The following is a 17,174-nucleotide window of genomic DNA, read 5'->3' on the forward strand; positions in this document are numbered from 1 at the left end:
CAAGGTCTGTGGTCATAACTTCACCTTTGAAAGACTGTTTACTAGGCCTTTGCTGAATGTGAAATGAGAGGTATTCACATTCGTTTAATAAAAGAGGTTTTGTCAGGATCAGGAATCTGCTTCATGCTTTTTGGGGTTACAACAGCAATTGGGATAAGAATTTGGGTTGCTAAGCAATGTGGTCATAAAGTGTGACATCACACAAACTTCATGGTTTAGCAACAGCAAACCTAGCAGTCTATGCTGCTGTTGTACCCTTAAGACAGCACACGTTGTTAAGCAGGAAGAGGTGGGCGTTCCAGGCAAAGGAGTCAGTAGGTGAGGGCTGCAGGAGAGAGCTATGAACAAGTGAGGGAGCTGTCACAGGCAAGTGCTAAGGAAGGGGGGCAGGTGTGTAGGTGCAATGGAGGGCCCTGCAGGGAGGCACTATGGAGTACAGGTGGACACCTAGGCCAACACATGGACTGGTGCCACAGGTGGGTATTACAGAGCACACATGGGGTACGGGTGCCACAATTGATGGGAGGTGCCACAGGTGTTATAGAGAGCAAGCTGGTGAAAAAGCAGTGGGAGCAAGAATGATTTGAAACCTGCTGGCTTTTGCCATTGATTTTTGCTTGTGGGAAAACTAGCAGGGAATGCCAGAAACCATAATCATGTGACTGTGGGCACCCTGCAACGTCATAACTGCAAGCCAGGCACTGGGCACCTGGGCTGCAATCTTGTGACCATGGGGATGCTGCAATGGCTGGAACTCCAAGGAATGGTTGTAAGTCCTCCCCATTCAGCAGTGTCATTGTTGCAGCAGATTGTGGTTTGCAATCTACTTACGAAAGAGCAGGACTTGAGATCACGAAAGTGAGAGAAACAGGTTTATTGGATGCATCGAGTTCAGCGTGTTCACACACCAAAATCTGAACTGCCTGAGCTCTGCCCAGGATCCTACTTTTATGCCGTGTTCCACACGGTGCATTCTCAAGGCGTTTCCATACACGAGACAAGCATGACATTTCGAAAAGGGGAAGTTCATTTGGAATGTTACAGAGAAGTACATAGGAGAAATACAAAAAAGAGAAGTTCCTATAATGTCTTAAGCTGTCAGCAGCTTTTACCTCTGTTCTATCTCTCACCCACGTCTGGCTTCCTGTGCCCCCACTTTACAGGGTCTTGCCACACTGTTCAGCCCTATTTTTAATACTTATGAGGAAGTTTGGGGAGGAAGTTCACTCCAGCTAAAAGTCAACTTTGGGACTCCAGGGCACTAGAATGAAAAGCCAAACTAATATGAATTTATAAGGTCCATTCTATTAAGACCACCTAACCTGGCCAGCCACTGGTGGGTTTACCTGTGCAACCCCTGCTGCATCATCATAACTTTAAATATTGCTGAATGAGTGGTAATCTGAGGACTACCTGTATATAGAGAGCATTAATCCAACAAGATACATAGATCTGGGTCATATTATACAAGTACTATATTCACATGCCCTTGTCCCTCCTGCTGAAGGTTTGATTCACATTCAAGCAAAAAATTAATATACAACCTGAGCAGACTGGATCTGAGCGTGAAGCTCATGCATATTCAATTTTGCAACATGTATTCTAAATAGGACATTGCTTCACTCTAGGAACTCTTTCCTAGGCTTCTGTTAGGAACTAAATTACCATGTGATGTTAGATGTTTACTAATATAAATCTGCATATCTTGTAATATCTAATTGCATTTACCTTGGCATCATCTGGAATATTGGAATGAATATTGTATTATGACCCAAAGTCATATTTCATAAGCCTAAAGAAACTTCACCTTCCACATAAAAACAAGAGAAAAATCTCATCATCCCAATTAAATTTTGGAAGAATTAAGTTCCTGCGTTCTGACTTTATGAAAGTAATAAAAATTAAGGCAGACATAAAACAATGTCAAATTCTCCAGTTTTACCTCTGGTTCCAGACAATGGGGCTGCTATCCAATATCCCAGACTTGGAGCAGTATATGTCCATACTAAGTGATCATTGATGTTCTTTACCATTCCCAAACCACGATTGATCCAAGCACCTGGTAAGATAAGACCCAAAAAATAAAATAAAGTAAGATGCTTTCTTTCAGACTTTCAACTAAAAATGGATAAATCAAAAACTTTAGGCAACTCTTTTATACTTATAATGATATACCATATTTTTCAGACTGTAAGACGCACCAGTGTATAAGACACACCAAGATTTTGAAGAGGTAAGTAAGAAAAAAAAAGTTTTTGCCTTCCCTGAGTCCCCAGCAGCACTTGAAGGCTTCAGCAGGACTGGGGTAAGGCAAAAATGTCCCTGTTATTTGCGAAAAACAGGCAGTTTTTTTGCAAAAACTGAGGCTTTTTTTGCCTTCCCTCAGCCCCCAGCAGCACTCTGCAGGCTTCAGCAGGGCTGGGGTAAGGCAAAAAAGCCTCTGTTTTTGGAGGGGTGGGGCTTTGGGAGGCCAAAAATGGCTGTATTTGGCGTATAAGATGCACCAACATTTCCACGCTCTTTGGGGGGGGGGAAGGTGCATCCTATACTTTGAAAAATATGGTACTCATAATGGTAGAAATAATCGTATTAGAGGTAGATCCATCTAGTCCAGCACTGTTTTTCTAAAAGTAGTTAATGATGTACTTACTGCTCTATCTTTAATACCTAGAACAGGTAGTCTTTGTTTAACAATTGTACAAATTTGGGATAGCCACATAAAGTATCTCAGCGTATCACACGATCATGTGCCGGGGCAGATCAGTTTTATGACCCGTTACAGTGTTACATGGTCACATGACTGGTTTTTTTGGATCATTTCAAATGAATGGGTTTGCTTTAAGACTGTAGTATTTGCTTACAGAGCTGTGGTAGCAAAGTGTTTAGAATGCAGCATTGCAGGGCTAACTCACTGCTCACTCTAGGAGTTTGATTCTGAGCCGATCAAGGTTGACTCAGCTTTCCATCCTTCCGAGGTGGGAAAAATGAGGACCCAGATTGTTGAGGGCAAGAGGCTGACTCTGTAAACTGCTTAGAGAGGGGTGTGAAACACTGTGAAGCAGTATATAAGTCTAAGTGTTATTGTTATTAACCACCACCATAAAAAAGGCTTGAAAATTGCTTCTGGCCACATAGGTGTCTCAACTTATGACCTCAACGATTTACAATAATAATGCCAGGCTCAATTGCAATTGTAAATTGAGGACTATTCCTCAGTTATGCATCAAAGCAGCTAAGCATTTATTATTATTAAAATGTAGATCTTAGATCGTATGCAGGTTTTCCAAGAATGTATATACAGGTAGTCCTCGGGTTACAATGGCAATTTGGACTGTAATTGCTGTTGTTGAACAATGCAATTGTAAAGTGTGAATCACAGGGCCACGTTGCTTAATGACAGCAATCCTGGCAATCCTGGTTGCCATTGTAACTCTAGGATGTGTGAGGTTTTAAGTGAGAAGAGGCAGGCATGTAAGATAAGGAATGTGGTGGTGGTGGGTTCCACCACAAAACCGCGCTCGACTAAACCGCGCCCGACTAAACCGCATCGCTGACGTCATCAACAGGGCGACAACAGCGCGGAGACAGAAGCACGCTGTAAACCCTAAACCTAAAATTAACCCTAAACCTAAACCTAACCCCCCTAAACCTAATCCTAAACCTAATCCTAAACCTAACCCTAAACCTAACACTAAACCTAACCCTTAACCTAACCCTAAACCTAATCCTAACCCTTAACCTAACCCTAACCCTAACCCTTAACCTAACCCTAAACCTAACCCTAAACCTAACCCTTACCTTAAGTTGAATCGGCTTGCTTTCAAAGCGCTATTTAAAGCGCCCTTCTTTCTCCGCGCTGGCTGTTGTCGCCCTGTTGATGACGTCAGCGACACGGTTTAATCGGGCGCGGCTTAGTCGAGCACGGTTTTGACGGGTCACAGTGGTGGTGGTGGTGGGTGTGGTGGAATGGTTGCTGTGGGTGAGTGGAGAGTGCTACAGATAGATGCTAGCGAGCTTGGACAGGTCTCAAGGGGCCTCGAGTAGCTTGGTGGATGCTGTGGGAGGGCAGGAAGGGGCTTCAGGCAGATGGGGTAGTGCAGTAGTTGGGCAGGGGGTGCTACAGACTATGATCCCTGGGACTCCATAGCGGACTCCTCAAAGAAAAAGGAGGGGGTGAGAGCTATTTCCTGGGGCAACCTGTAACCTTCCCTGTTGGCTTCCTCATTGACTTTGCTTGTGAGAAACTGGCCAGGTGGATCACAAATGGCGGTCACATGACCTGCCTCACTACAACGTCATAATTAATTGTGAGCTGGGAACCAGAGTGCCAGGACTGCAATCACAAGACTGTAGGGATGCCGCAACGGCTACAACTTTTTTTAAAAAAGGTCGTAAGTTTATTTTTTTCTAACTCTGCCACTGCTTTGAATAGACACTGAATGAACAGACATAAACTGAGATCTCTCTGTAGTCTGCAACCCTTATGCTCAAAAACTGGAAACAAGGATCTTGGATCAGCTGAATTTGCATCTAAGAAAACGTATTTAGGATCATCTCGATTGGGATTTATTATTATTATTATTCACATAATAATAAAGGAAGCTGATAAAAACTAAGCTTTCTTCCAGTTGTAAGCAACATTATTTGGCTGTAAGAGATCACTCACCCGTTTTCATATCAAAAGTCCAGGCTGAGATAGGTTCTCCTGCTTTGACTGCACTTGTAGGCAGAAGAGGTAAGGTAATCTGAATGGAGCCATCCACCTGCAGTTCTTTCCCACTCGAAAATATGTTTACGCAAATTGCAGCAAGGGGAGTCAATTCAATACTTTTGAAACCTAATCATACAGAAAAGATGGCGTTAATTTACTTTTCCGGAACATATAATAGTTTTGAAGCAGCTTCATAAAATGAGTGTTGGGGGCAATATGCTGACTCTGTAAACCGCTTAAGAGGACTAAAAGCCCTATGAAGCGGTATATAAGTCTAACTGCTATTGCTATTGCTATTAAGCCAAATGACTTAACCTACGGATATTATGAACGGTGGCTTCTATATGAGATGTCATGTGATATTGTATCAAAGGATAATGAATCAGCCTTACATTTACCTCAGTATTGCCTAAGCTGGGATACAACAGCTTTCCAGGTATTCAGACAATTGCTATCAATGACAACTATTAGATACTTCATGAGATATTCTTATTTCCATTTTTGTACAAGGCTACATGAAAAAGTTACAAAAATAAATGTACTAATACAAGTCCCATGAACAGCTACTAAAAATATAAGCAACACAATCTTATAGACATTTAATCAGAAGTCTGATTTAATTGACATTATTTTTCTTATTTATTAAAAAAAATGTTATTTCGACAAGTTTTACAGAAAACAGAAGAAGTAAAAAAAGTTAATACATTTAAAAAACCTACAAAAAAGTAAGAAGGAAGCTATCTATGCTTTTTTTCCCTTAAAGAATTTGCAACACTGTATAGATAGTAATCTGATTGAGGGGGGGGGGGGACAATACAAGCAACTGCCTTTTATCCACCATCTGACTGAAAACAGAAATGGAAAAAGTGAATCTTTGGTATTTGTATTTGTATTTTATTATTTGTATGCCGCCCTTCTCCGGGGGGACTCAGGGCGGCGAACAACTCAAGGGGGAAAAAAGGGGGAACATAAAAAGACAAAATACAAATAATAAAAGTAGACAACAGTCGCACAACCATACATGTCGAGAGGGGAGGGAACTCATCACCCCCAGGCCTGCCGGCAAAGCCAGGTTTTGACGGCTTTTCGGAAGGCCTGGAGAGAGGTGAGGGTCCGAATCCCTGCGGGGAGTTCATTCCAGAGGGCCAGAGCTGCCACAGAGAAGGCCCTCCCCCGGGTAATAGCCAGATGGCATTGGCTGGTAGATGGCACCCGGAGGAGGCCAACCCTGTGTGATCTAATGGGTCTGTGGGAGGTAATTGGCAGCAGGCGGTCTCTCAAATACCAGGTAAACTCAAAACAAAAAGACAGGTAGAAACTAACCATCTTCCTTTAATCTATTTTAGAGCTATATCCTGTATGCATTTCACTTGGGAGCATTGCTGCTAATTAATTAATCAAGTCACATGAAGATGAAAAAGAATGACAGCCCCTCCAGCACCAAAACACTCATAAAACTACCACATGCCCTTAGGACTGAAATTGTTTTTTTTTAATGCACATATAAATTATTGGAAAGAAACATTAGAAATTTCACTATAATCTAAAGATGAAAAACAAAGTGCCTCAACTGTGCCTCCTGCTAGTTCTTTAAATGTAAAAGGGGGAGTCATATATTATTAATTCCAGCTGTGTTCAGCTCCCTGTATTCAACCACCCAAGATCCATCTGCTCATGGCTGATATTAAACTTCATTATTACTATACTCATTAATGAATTCATAATGACTTCCAGGCATTTAACAAAGAAGGAGGTACTGAACTTTTGTGAATACCTGTAAACCTTCTCTCCAAAATTCTAAGCTATTTCTTAGAACTGCTAATGTTAGAATTGTTGGCTATATAGTGGTTCTCTGAATTTGATTTTTCATTTACAAACATGTCATAGCCAAATTCTTAGATACCCCGAAACATATCAATTCTTTTAAAAAGATTGGTGTTTGTCAAAAAAATAAGTATATTTTGTGCATCACCATTTTTGCGTCTCCAGGCATGTAAATTGTCTACCTTGTTAAAAAGAACTTTTGATGGTTTCCCTTGTGTTGTTTTAATCTCTTTTTCAGAGGTTCTGTCTTTTTGTAAATAAATTGCTCCATTCCATTCTCCCATTAAGTATCCACTTTCATATGGTAAGTCCATTGATTTATTCATAAGTTCTTTTTAAAAAGTAACTTTGTCTTCATTTGGAGCATAAATTCTCATCATCAAAATCTGGGACTCATGTAAAGTAGTTTCACCCTCCACATATCTACCATGATCCTCAGTCAGTATTAATTCTGATTGTTTAGAAATTAAGTTTGTTGTTTAAGTTCCAATGCTGCAACTGCAACTAGAAACCAATCAGCACATACCAGTTAACAATACTACGTGTTAATTTGAATGTGCAAAATTTGTTGTAGCTTCATGAATAGTTGTACACTGAGGACTATCTATATTTCCTGCAAAATGGTAGAGTCATTAATATGTTAATTATGCAATAATCTTTCCTATTGGCTAATGTTACTATTTCAAAAACATAAAAAACTAAGATAGGTTTTTTCCTAGATAAACGGTTTAAGAAACAACCAAACCACAGAAATTTTGAGTAATATTTTAATTAAAAATAATTTTATTCACATTTTCCTTCCTTATTTCGCTACATTAACAAAGTATAGATTATCTTTCTCTGTAGCAGAAATATTGAGTACAGATGCCTAAAACCTCTCCTTCAAATATCATATGCATCCATGATCTATTTTCAAATTAATATACATTTCCTTTCTTGCATTTTTGGTTTATTTTTTCACTGTCCTACTTATCATCTTTGTCATTTTCTCCCATTGATGCTGTATATCTATTTCAGTAAAATGAAAAATAAACATAAAATTTCAAGTAAGGAATGCTGGACATTTTGTCTTTGGAACTGCAGCACATCTGTAATGTAAAGCATATCATCACTACATAGTTTTATCAACTTATAAGTCTCAAGGCTAATGGCTCCTTAGGTCTGCTAAATATTTCAGTCAACCATTACTCATCTAGGTGGTTACATTCAAAGCCCACAATAAGGGGATGAATATTGGCACGGAGCTTTTAAACATGAGGTAAGAATGATAAAACCTCAAGAATTAATGATCAGTCTGACTTACCTGATTTATTTAAAAGAATTCCTGTTGTATAGAAGAAATGCTCCACTTTTAAAAACTGCTGCGGCACTGTAAGATACGCTGTTACATTACTGATATGGTGGTTCACAGGAAGTTTAATTAAGTATTTTGGAAACTGAACACTTGGCTGAGATTTCGCCTCTGAAAAATAATTAAAATTTTAAACCAGGAATTTAGTAAAGCTTTGCTTAAATAATCATATGACCAAATAAGAAATACTACAAACTGACTATGACCACGGCCTATAAAGAAAAATTCTACAAAATGTTTTATAGGTGGCATTTGCTACCTGCAAAATTGGCCAAAAATGTATAAGAATTACTCCACCAAATGCTGGAAATGTAACCAGATCCTAGGAACATACTACCACGTGTAGTGGAAGTGTAGGAAAGGAAGGATTTACTTGGAGAAAATTCGTAATTGGTTGGAAATGATACTGAGCAACATACTGAATTCAAACCAGAAACATACCTTTTAGGTATACTATCGGAAAGTTATGACAAAGCAACCATATATTTAGTGCTACATATACTGACGGCAGCAAGAATTATATATGCCAAATATTGGAAAAATGTGAACACCCCATCAGATGAGGATATAATTAGGAAAATTTGGGATTGTGCTGAAATGGATAGATTAACTTTGAAAATTAAAGATAAAGAAGATTCAAAATATTATTGGACATGGAATACATTTTATGAATGGATAGAGATAAGAGGTAGAAATGAAAGGGAAAATAAGTTTACGAATGTCAATAATTGTTAGTATGGAAAATAAAGATGTATAAAACTATGACTATAGTATGGGAGAAATTGTAAATGGGCTAATGTGAGAAATTTAGTTAAAGCTCTTTTTCTTTTCTCTTTTTGGTCATATTACTATAATTGCTGTTATTGTATTAATGTTATAGTTATTAGCTTGTGTGTTAAGATTTACTATTGACTTTTCTTGGGCTTTGATTTATTTGTAATTGTTATCCTGACATGGCACCGTCATGTTAAAAAAGAAAGAAAAAAAGGAATACTTTTTAAAAAACTCTTTCCAACCAATTACATATACTTGCAAATATTCTGAAAATATGCTACATGAAAGCTAACATTAGAAAAATGAGATATCATAAAAGACAAAAGCAACGATGTATGCAGTACTCAATTACTAAGGCAATACAAACAGAGCTTATAAATCTTTCTAAAAATATAACCAAACTTAGAAAACATTATTTTAAAAAATGAAAAATAGAAAAGGTAGCAATGGTTAAGTCACTTTCACTTAACAAGCAAGATGCAGTTGAAAGAATATCAGGTGGATTTCAGCTGTTGATAAAACAGCAATAACAACAGCCTTTCATTATTTTTTCTCCTCGGTATCTCTTATTTTTTAATCCTGCATTTTAGACAGCAAGTCTGGGGAAACTGGATTAGATTGGATTTACTTTGTGTGCAGTGACCCATTAACATTTCCTCATTAGACAAGAGGAATGGAAAGGGAGAGGTGTTGATAAAAATGTGTGAAAGTGGCTTTCAGTCAGCTTTTTCCCTCTCTTGCCACATGTAGCATGGGGAGATCCTTCAAGAAGACAATACACATTTTCAATACAAATACAAACAGGGGCATAAACTCCAGCAATGCTATAAACTATTCATTGTGGGTTACCACTGAACTGAAACAATACAACCCACCGTTTTTTTTAGCGCTGGAGAGAACCTATTCTAGAATTACATTAAAATGAGTATGATGTTGTGATAGAAGAATGTGGGACTAGGGTTGGGGTCATCTCTTTTGTGTTTGAAATAGTCACTACCTCTCAACTTAACCTCCATTATTGAGCTGCTAAGAGGATAAACTTTAGGCCTGAAAAGATGTGCATCTTCTGGCCAGCCAATAAATCCACTAACACGAATTAGCAAATTAAGCATTCAATACAAGTCTGCGTTTGTTGTTTTACTAAAATATAAAATAATTCAAATAGCTCTAACTCTTTGCATGTATTGTTTGCAGCCCATACTGAAAAACATAATCTGGAACTTTACTGACTTCACCACATGGTTATACCTTAAGAGAAAATTGTTTGCAAACATAGGTATGTTTTGTTCTTACTTACCAGATAGTTTCCCAGTGATTAAAACTGTATCATCGAACAGCCATATATTTGCTTGGCTTTGGGGAAACAATGAAAGTGTAACCGATGAATATACTGTGGGAGATAAAATAATAATATATTATTACTTGCCCTGTAGCAGTGGTGGGTTTCAAATTTTTTTTAGAACCTCTTCTGTAGGCGTGGCCTGCTTTGTAGGAGTGGCTTGCCAGCCATGTGGCTAGGTGGGAGTGGCTTGCCAGCAATGTGACCGAATGGTAGTGGCTTGGCAGTCATGTGACTGGGTGGGTGTGGCCAACTTGTAAAATGTGGTGAAACTTAACAATGCTCTTGCTTAGCAACAAAAATGTTGGCTCAGAAACTCTGGCATTTGAAGCATGCAAGTCTTAAAGCTAGCAAGTTACAAGACCCTTGCACCCCTAACCCTTTAGAAAAAAACCCCAGGGGTATTGAAATTTGACAGCTTTAAGACTTGTGGACTTCAACTCCCAGAATTCCTCCTCCAGTCACGTTGGCTCAGGAACTCTGGCATTGAAGTGTGCAAGTCTTAAAGCCGTCAAGTTACAAGACCCTTGCACCCCTAACCCTTTAGAAAAAAAAAAACCAGGGATGTTCAAACTTGACAGCTTTAAGACTTTAAGGTTTAGATAGGCGTTTTAGAGGCAGGTGGAGCAATTGGTGAGCCAGCCAATCAGTGAGAGGTGGGCGGGGCAAGCTTAGTGTGGATGGGTGTGGGGAGGGAGCTGGAACCGGTTCTAAACGGCACAGTAGATTTGTGGAACCTCTTCTATAGAAGAGGTTAGAACTGGCAGGAACCCACCCCTGCCCTGAAGAGTAGTAAAACTTAAATGGGAAAAGCTAAATCATCTGAAAAACATAATGATTATATTGAGTTTGATTAAATAAGGCGAGGCTCAATTCCACGGCCATCTATTTAGCAGACTTCATACATTTTGAATAATATCTCCAAACAAAGGATGTCTGTGGGTTGGTAAAGAAGAATCAGGCAAGAGTTACTTTTCTAAATCAAGTTTTTCCCATAATGAATTTTTCTAGGATGATTGTAAGAGTCGTGGTGGCGCATGGGTTAGAATTCATTATTGCAGGCTAATTCTGCCCACTACCAGCAGTTTGATCCTCACCAGCTCAAGGCTGACTCAATATCCTTCCGAGGCTGGTAAAATGAGGATCCAAATTTGGGGGGTCAATATATTGACTCTGTAAACCGCTTAGAGAGGGCCATAAAGCACTGTAAAGTGGTATACAAGTCTAAGTGCTATCGCTATTGCTATCATTGTATGAGCAAAGCCCTAAATCTCTCAACACGTTTTTATATTTTCTATATATTACTCATACACTTGACACACTTTATATTAAAAATAATGGAAATTTATAGATTTTTGTATATAAGCCTAATCATTTGACTATAGAAGATTTTATGTATGACAACTAACATAATGAAAAAAGTATGGAAGTAACTTCAGCTAAAATTTAGTAGTAGTAGCAGAAATCTGATTTTTACAGATAACAGGATAGGATTTGTTTTCCTTTCTTCTTGCCTTGTGGAGAAGGAAAAAGAAGATTCATTTTGAGCATAATCCTTTGTAATTTTGCTAGACATGCTCTTTACCTTTTGTGTGAAGAATATATTCAGGTTTTTTTATTCATGTATATCTTAATAAAAAGAAATGGAAATTTCAATACATACAGAAATTTATGTATTGAAGCCTCCATTTCTCCTCCTTATATACAGTAATTTTAATTTTACATTTCATCTGCTAAACATGTTATTTTGGGGGGGAGAAGCATGAATATATGTCCATTTATGCATGCAGAATGTCCCATGTTGTTAGTTGAAAACATGTTATTTTCAACAAAGTTTAATCAGATCAGGGGTCCCCAACCTTTCAGACCTCATGGACCACTAAATTCATAATTTTAAATCCCATGGACCACTAATATGATCTGCCTAATGACCAGCTGGGTGGGCATGGCTAAACGGTCATGTGTCTGGGTGGGTGTGGCTAACTCAATGTCACTCATGTCGAGGGGCACTTCACCAACCCCTACTCGTCCCTCCCAGTCACTCCTCGCCTGCCACACAGGCTCCTTAGGGCCCCAAGAGGAAGCAGTTGTTGGAGCTGCTGCAGCCACCACAAAAAAGTGTTGACAAAACAGCTCAGTTCAAATTGGATCTGACCGAGAAGGAGGCTCAGTAGAAGCCCTTCACTGAGGACTATGAGCACAGACTTTGCAAGCAGAGGGAAATCCTGTGGGACTGCAAGGCCAGGTACTGGCGCCTGGAAGCACCTGGAGGCTCAGCGGGCTGAGATGGTCAGCCAGTTCCAGGCCATGATGCACTGGAACAAGGTCCTCCAGCTCTTTGCCACCAGCGGCACTTCCCTCCAGCCTTCACCCAAAGGCCCACACCAGGAGGCCGAAGTAGACCTCAAGTCAGAATTTGTGCCCCTCTCCTACCCATACAAAAAGACCCCAAAGGGGGAGACTCTCTGCAGCAACACAAACAGTCATTGCATATATCCATCCCAGGGGCCATAGTTTGAGGACCCCTGATTATGTGCAATATAAAAAAATGCAAATAATTTTTCTGCGGAACACCAAAATTTCCCCATGGACTACCAGTGGTCCACGGACCACCAGTGGGTGACCGGTGGACCAGATGATACAACAAGAAATAGAGATCCCAAAAACTGGATTTGACAAAAAAAAATGGATTGACAAAATGTAATTGTGCAAAGGCTAGGAGAAAAATAGTGTATCACATGTGGTCTGTTGCGAGAAATGAATGTTTATTAAAACAACAAATGTCTGTTCCTAAGGGCATACTTCTACTCATTTTATTATATGGCACTGAGGATTTCGTAAGTTAGGAGGAACAAAGGTACATTTAATGCAGTGAGAATGGATTATTTAGGTGGCATTGTGTGTAAAAAATAAAGGAGATTGGGTGAAGACTGAAAGGGTGACGAACATAGGAAAAAGCAAAAATAAGTGACCAATATGAAATAAATGAATTACGTAAGTGATTTGCTCAATGAAAATAACAACTGAATCACAGAACAAATTTTTAAAAAGGAAAGTAAATGGGTAGAAATGAAGGGGAAAATGGAGAGGGCAAGATGAAAAGCATATGCCACCTAAAGAACTACATAATTAACTTTTAAAAAATTGGCTTAAAGAAAATATATATATATATTTTTTTAAAAAGGTGTTCTTAAGCTTGCTTACTTACTTGGCATTCTCCCAGTTTTCCAAGGTAAAGGTGTTAACATGTAACCATCTTTATAAGAAACAATGGTTAAACTCAGACCTAGCTGATAGGGAACCTGTATCAATACTGCTCCATTCTTTCCAGTTAGAGTAGAATTTGTTTTCGTATAGTTGACAAAGATGTCCACAACAGCTTGCTGTAGGTACTGGTGACTGATTATATCATTAACTTGCACTTTCAGGGTAAACACAGGTGCTATAAGAAAGAAAAGAAAAGAGTAATCTCAATTATTTTATTTAAATTCCAGCCCTTTTTTTTAAAAAAAGAGTAGGCCTTTAATTTCTTGGGGATGCATTTTTGAACATCTAGGAAAACATTTGCAGGTTTCATGACTTCAAAGAAAGCAAAACATGATCTATAGTAACTGGATTGCTAAGACTTCTATGGAGAAATACATATTTGCATTTTCTTACTTATATCCTATAAAGCGTACACTGATTTTGAAGATCCATAAGGATGACTTGTGCAGAATATCTCCACCTTCAAGTGGAAAAGTAGACAGAAAGATAGAAGAGGAAAAAGTGTGAGACGTGCTATGGCATAAAACCAATAGAGTTCCTCTGCATATTTATGAGGTATATATGGTGGACGGAATAGAATAAATACATTTCACCATGCAAGTTAGGTTGATTTCAATTACATTTCCAATTTGGTAGTTCACAGTTTTCTTCAGCACATATTCAGTTACATCAATAGCAATCAAATATTATTTCATCTGAAGCTAAATATAATTTTACATAATTTGGAAGCTGACATTCTCTGAAAAATTACACCTACAGAGAGACTAAAGCTTTGTGCACTCTATATGTTGCGGTTCCACCACAAAACCGCGGTCGACTAAAGCGCGCTCGACGAAACCGCGTACCTGACATCATCACAGCGCAACGAAAAAAGCACGCTGTGAGCGCTAAAGCTAAAATTAACCCCTAAACCTAAACCTAACCCCCCGAAACCTAACCCTAAACCTAACCCTAACCCTTAACCTAACCCTAAACCTAACCCTTAACCTAACCCTAACGCTTAACCTAACCCTAACCCTAACCCTCAACCTAACCCTAACCCTAACCCTTACCTTAACGTGAATCGGCTTGCTTTCAAAGCGCTTTTCAAAGCGCCCTTTTTTCTCTGCGGTCGCTGTTGTCGCGCTGCTGATGACGTCAGCAATGTGCTTTAATCGGGCGCGCTTTAGTGGACCGCGGTTTTGTCGTGCCACGATATGTTGCAAATGCAGAAAGCAGGATGATTTACATCCTGAATATAAATTGCTATATACAGTAATCGTTTTTCTAAGCCTTGTTCAGAAATAGTGGAGGATCTTAAATCCTATTTTTCCTGAAGTATTTTGGTACCGAAAAGCAAATTCCCATACTCCCAAAAAAACCTTGTTTCACCTGAAGATGCCATTTCACTATAGCTATCATTCTATAGCTACTGTTTTGATTTTAAGGCCAAGAAAATTTAACCTGGAATAAAAATGGAAAGGTTAGAAAGCTGTTTCCAGAAAGCATGAGTTAGGAAAGAGAAATGAAGTTTCTGCATGATGGAATTGGTCCTGATTGGAAACTGAAGACATCAGGCATGGAAGCTCAAGTAGGAGAACAAGATCATACTACAGATTGTGAAGAATACTGCAAATCTAACCACTTTAAATCTCCATTTTCATGTTCTGCAATAGCGATCAAATAGAGATTGATTAACTCAGATAAAACGTGTTATCTTTGGCTCAATATTTCCTCAATTACCAGTTAGAAAATACTGTATACCCTTAGCAACTTATCTGAGATTATTGGGCGGACTGTACTGATAGCCTTCCAGTTGCAAACCAATTTTTCATTGATTGTTTCAAATTACAGCGAAGGTAAACAAATAGTACCTTATGTCCAATCCCCAAAATTACAGCTGCTACACTGCCTCTGAGCTCATGTAATCAAAATTTTGACACTTGGAAGCTTGCTCTCACTTATGACTGCAAGGTTGCTACAACTCTCTCTACCTACCTATCTCCCCATCTCTGCTATTTTGGGGCCCTTCATTTCATAGTCTCTGTTGCCCTAAACTCTGCTGCTTAATACCCTTTGCTGTCTTTTTGTTCTCGCTGATCAAGCATACTCAGACTGGCTCTTCACAAGCAACTACTGGCTGCATGAGGTCTTCTTTTCAAGATCACATGGGGTGATTTCCTCATAATATTACAGAATTACATGTGGCCAGCAGGTTGCCCCGTGAAGGGTCTTACTAGGTAGGCCTAAGTAACGGTGGACACCAGAAGATGGAGAAGATCTGATAGCGTGATGGAGTAGGAAAGCACAAAGCTACAGGTGCCTTGGAGTACAGGGCAATGAGGGAAACTGGGGCTTTGAACCCTGCTGCTGGGCCACGATGGCTGAGGCTTCATGCTGTAGTGCTGGCCCCATCGCATGTCATCCAGTCACATTTCCAATAATGAAGGTAGAAAGTTGCGTAGAAGGGGAACAGAGCTGTTGCTTTCAATGGACATTTTCAAGCACTGGAAGATAGGCCTTCGGAAAGCAGCAGAGTCTAAGTATTGTACTGATTGTTTGTTGTAGAACTAAGAAAACTCACATTTATGTTCCCCAGTTCCCTACAGAACTTTTTGGGACAGTCTCTTCTCATCCTGATTTTCCTCACAGGTTTGCTGATGTGACCATAAAATAAAAGAATATCCTCCTTCTCTACTAGACCACCTTGAGCTTCAAGAAGAAATACAGAATACAAATGCAATAAATAATCTAATCTAGTCAAGGCTTTGAAGTTCACTGGCACACATTATTGTGCAAAGCAGCTTCCATTTTGGCTCTATACTAGCAAGCACTCAGTTCAGAAATAAACTAAGTGCTTTTTATTTATTTATTAGGGCTACTTATTAATACAATCAATAATGGGTGAATGCATATTAAAATAATATATATGTTTCAAGGATCCTCAGTGGAGGCAGCAATGGATTCCTGGACGCTATGTCTTCAGATATGACTGATTACCACTTGAATTCCTGTCAATGAAGTCTGGCTCACATGTTTTCTATAGCTACTCTAAGGAGAGACACTTGTAGCAACAACTTCTGTTTTGCTCATAAACAAGTTCAAGATTCTGACATTCCTTTAATACATGTGGAGGCAGTCCCTCCTGTAATAAGTCGTTCATGCTTCTTAAGATAAAACAGTGCTTATTTAGAAATCTCACTTCCTCAGTTCCTAATAACCTTCGGCCTCTGCTTCCCAGCAATTTGCCTCTTTGCAGCAAACAGCCTGGTCAGCTTCAGCACAGCCTGATTTAGCATGAGCAGCTGATTGGCGGTTGGATTGGCCTCCCAGAATACAACCTATCAGCTTTTCCAGGCTGCGGGAATCACCACCCATCACCGCCACCTATCACTGCCTCCGCGCATCCCATTTTCAGCCGCCGTATGTCCCTTTTTTGGCCCATTCCAGGTGGTGGGAATAGGTGGAATGGGCTGAAAATGGGATGCGAAGAGGCCGAAAAGTTACTCACAGAGGCCGGAAATTGGGCGCACGAAGGGGGTGATAGGTGGCTGCAATGAGCTGTGATCCCTGCAGTCTGGAACAACTGATAGGTGGTATTCCGGGAGGCCAATCCAACTGCCAAACAGCTGCTCATGCTAAATCAGGCTGTGCTGAAGCTGACAAGGCTGTTTGCTGCAAGGAAGCAAATTGCTGGGAGGCAGAGGCAGATTTTTTTTTCTTGTTTTCCTCCCCAAAAGCTAGGTGTGTCTTATAGTCCGGAACGTCTTATAGTCCAAAAATACGGTAATTTTTTTTTTTTTAAAAAACATGTTTTTGTTTGTCTTTGAAATAAACTTTTTAAAAAAAATTGCAAATCATTAGCATGTTGAGTGTCACTGTTGTGTTGCTGATTCCAGGAATCAAATCTGCATTGCTGTTTATTGTGA

The 17,174-nt window shown here is 39.4% G+C and overlaps 1 protein-coding gene across 1 annotated transcript in view; it reads right to left on the reverse strand.

The window, feature by feature from the left end:
- FAM171B (family with sequence similarity 171 member B) overlaps positions 1-17,174 on the reverse strand; it is a 35,736-nt gene that overhangs the window by 4,508 nt on the left and 14,054 nt on the right. Inside the window, exons 2-6 of the mRNA XM_087708071.1 lie at positions 13,208-13,441; positions 9,958-10,050; positions 7,839-7,997; positions 4,667-4,837; positions 1,943-2,059 (exon numbers count right to left, since the gene is read on the reverse strand). Of these exons, the coding sequence (XP_087564197.1) occupies positions 1,943-2,059; positions 4,667-4,837; positions 7,839-7,997; positions 9,958-10,050; positions 13,208-13,441 (774 nt within the window). The remainder of the gene's footprint in view (positions 1-1,942; positions 2,060-4,666; positions 4,838-7,838; positions 7,998-9,957; positions 10,051-13,207; positions 13,442-17,174) is intronic.

This window comes from Thamnophis sirtalis, unplaced genomic scaffold, assembly GCF_051295495.1.
Source record: "Thamnophis sirtalis isolate CommonGarterSnake01/CBP01778 unplaced genomic scaffold, rThaSir2_p1.2 scaffold_1, whole genome shotgun sequence".
Classification (NCBI taxonomy): domain Eukaryota; kingdom Metazoa; phylum Chordata; class Lepidosauria; order Squamata; family Natricidae; genus Thamnophis; species Thamnophis sirtalis.